Raw genomic sequence first — 2686 nt, forward strand, 5'->3', positions numbered from 1 at the left:
CCCAAATGTCAATCAACAGAGGAATGGATAATCAAAATGTGATATATCTATACAATGGAATATTATTCATCCATAGAAAGGAATGAAGTATTGATGCTTGCTACAACTTGGATGAACCTTGAAAACGTGCTCAGTGAAAGAAGCCAGTCACAGAACTCCACATATTAAATTATTCAATTCATAAGAAAGTCCAGAATGGGGAAGTCTACAGAGACAGAAAGTAAATTAGTTATTGATTAGGGATCAACACAGGAGGGATAGGGGAACAGGGTGGTTGCTAAAGGGTATGGATTTTAAGGGGTGATGAAAATGTTCTAAAATTGTGATGATAGATGTACTGCTCTTTGAACATACTAAAAATCACCGAATTCTACACTTTAAGTGAGTGAAGTATATGGTATGTGAATATGTCATTAAAATTAAAAAAATAATGTAACAGAAATTATGCTTGTCATATTAGAAAAAAGAAGAATCCAAAAGCATGGCAGGCCTAATCTTGAGATCTACCTATTTGGGAAATAATTTTTCAACAATTTGAAAATTGCAAAACCTCACAGTTCTCAGGCTTAGGTGTCATAAAGAAGAGGAAGTATGCAATTTACTATACCATTGGTTAAATAATATCTTTAGAACTGTCACTAACTGCAATTTTGCAGTGTCCATTCCTTTGTAATTCTATAATATGTACCATGAAAACGATGTATTTGTGAAGTTGTTCCCAAGGTATTTCAAAAACACTTTGCTCCTAAATGTACGTTCTTTTCAGCAATCATTAACTCTCAACAGGTTTTAACAGTAACATAAGTGACACTTTGGTCTTTGTATTCCTCCTGTGCAACAACACAGAGCTCTAACTGAACACACACACACCACATAACAATAGAGCTCATTGTTTTATATTACAGAACACATTTTACACAACTTATTCGGTACATTTAGGAGTATTTTGTGGAAAATATAAGACACAATGAGAACGCATGGTGGCGCTGCAGGTTAAATGATGGAAAACAGAATTGCCTATGCAGCTCCAGTCTTCAGCCAAACAATTTCACATTGCCTGGAAGCTAAAGAACGTTTTTCTTGGTCACAGCAAAAGTGAATCTGAACTCTCTTTACTACTCTGTATAGTGGCATAGTTTTGATATCTGGACTACAGTAACAGGCTACCAGGATCCTGGATATACACAAAGCTCCTGTAAAACATATTTTCATGGAAGAGCAATGGAGATTGGATGGATTCGCTATCTGAGACAAAGGCAAGTCCTAGTTTTCTTTGTTTTGCTCAGCATATCTGGGGTGGGTGCCGAGTTAGGTCCGTATTCAGTAGTGGAAGAAATGGAGAGAGGCTCCTTTGTGGCAAATCTAGGAAAAGACCTGGGGTTGGGATTGACAGAGATGTTCAACCGTGGGGCTCGGATCATTTCTCAGGGGAACAAAGAGCATTTGCAGCTCAAGGTTCAGACAGGGGATTTGCTCATAAATGAGAAACTAGATCGAGAGGAGCTATGCGGTCCAACTGACCCTTGCTTGTTATATTTCCAACTGTTAATGGAAAAACCCTTAGAGATATTTCAGGCAGAACTGAGAGTGAAAGACATAAATGACAATTCTCCGGTGTTCACTGAAAGAGAAATGACTCTAAAAATACCGGAAAACAGTCCTCTAGGAATTGCATTCCCTCTGAGTAATGCTCTGGACTTGGATGTAGGAAGCAACAATGTTCAAAACTACAAAATCAGCCCCAACTCTCATTTCGGGGTTCTAACCCGCAAACGCAGTGACGGCCGAATATACCCTGAACTGGTGTTGGAAGAAGAGCTGGACAGGGAGGAGGAGCCTGAAATCGTCTTAACCCTAACGGCGCTGGATGGCGGTTCTCCACCTCGGTATGGGACTGCTCGCCTGCGCATTGAAGTGCTGGACAGCAACGATAACGCCCCTGTGTTTGAGCAGCCCATCTACAAGGTGCAAATTCCAGAGAACAATCCTGTAGGTTCCTTGGTTGTCACTGTCTCTGCCACTGATTTAGACAGCGGAGTACATGGAAAAATATCCTACACTCTCTTTCAGCCTTCAGAAGATATTAGCAAAACTCTGGAGGTAAATCCTTTAACAGGAGAAATTCGACTGAGAAGACAAGTAGATTTTGAAACAGTTATGTCTTATGAAGTGGACATCAAGGCCACTGATGGGGGAGGGCTTTCCGGAAAATGTACTCTTCTCCTACAGGTGGTGGATGTAAATGATAATCCCCCAGAAGTGACCATGTCTGCACTCACCAGCCCTATACCAGAGAACTCACCTGAGACTGTAGTTGCTGTTTTCAGTGTTTCAGATCCTGACTCTGGGGATAATGGGAAGACTATTTCCTCCATCCAGGATGACCTTCCTTTTCTTTTAAAACCTTCGGTCAAAAACTTTTACACCTTGGTAACGAAGAGAGCACTAGACAGAGAAGAAAGAGCCCAGTACAACATTACCATCACGGTCACTGACTTGGGGACCCCCAGGCTGAAAACGCAACACAACATAACCGTGACGGTCTCCGACGTCAACGACAACGCCCCCGCCTTCAGCCAAACCACCTACACCCTGCGGGTCCGCGAGAACAACAGCCCCGCGCTGCACATCGGCAGCGTCAGCGCCACAGACAGCGACGCGGGCGCCAACGCCCAGGTCACCTACT

General features: G+C 42.3%; 1 protein-coding gene across 1 annotated transcript; it reads left to right on the forward strand.

The window, feature by feature from the left end:
- Positions 1 to 1051: 1051 nt before the first annotated feature.
- Positions 1052 to 2685, forward strand: LOC115293409 (protocadherin beta-16-like; the record flags this gene model as incomplete). The annotated part of the gene is made up of 1 exon (XM_029941195.1): positions 1052 to 2685. A coding segment is annotated over exon 1 (1464 nt), but the record flags the coding sequence as incomplete, so codon positions are not given.
- Between the last annotated feature and the right edge of the window lies 1 nt (position 2686).

This window comes from Suricata suricatta, chromosome 6 (assembly GCF_006229205.1).
Source record: "Suricata suricatta isolate VVHF042 chromosome 6, meerkat_22Aug2017_6uvM2_HiC, whole genome shotgun sequence".
NCBI classification, from domain to species: Eukaryota; Metazoa; Chordata; class Mammalia; order Carnivora; family Herpestidae; genus Suricata; species Suricata suricatta.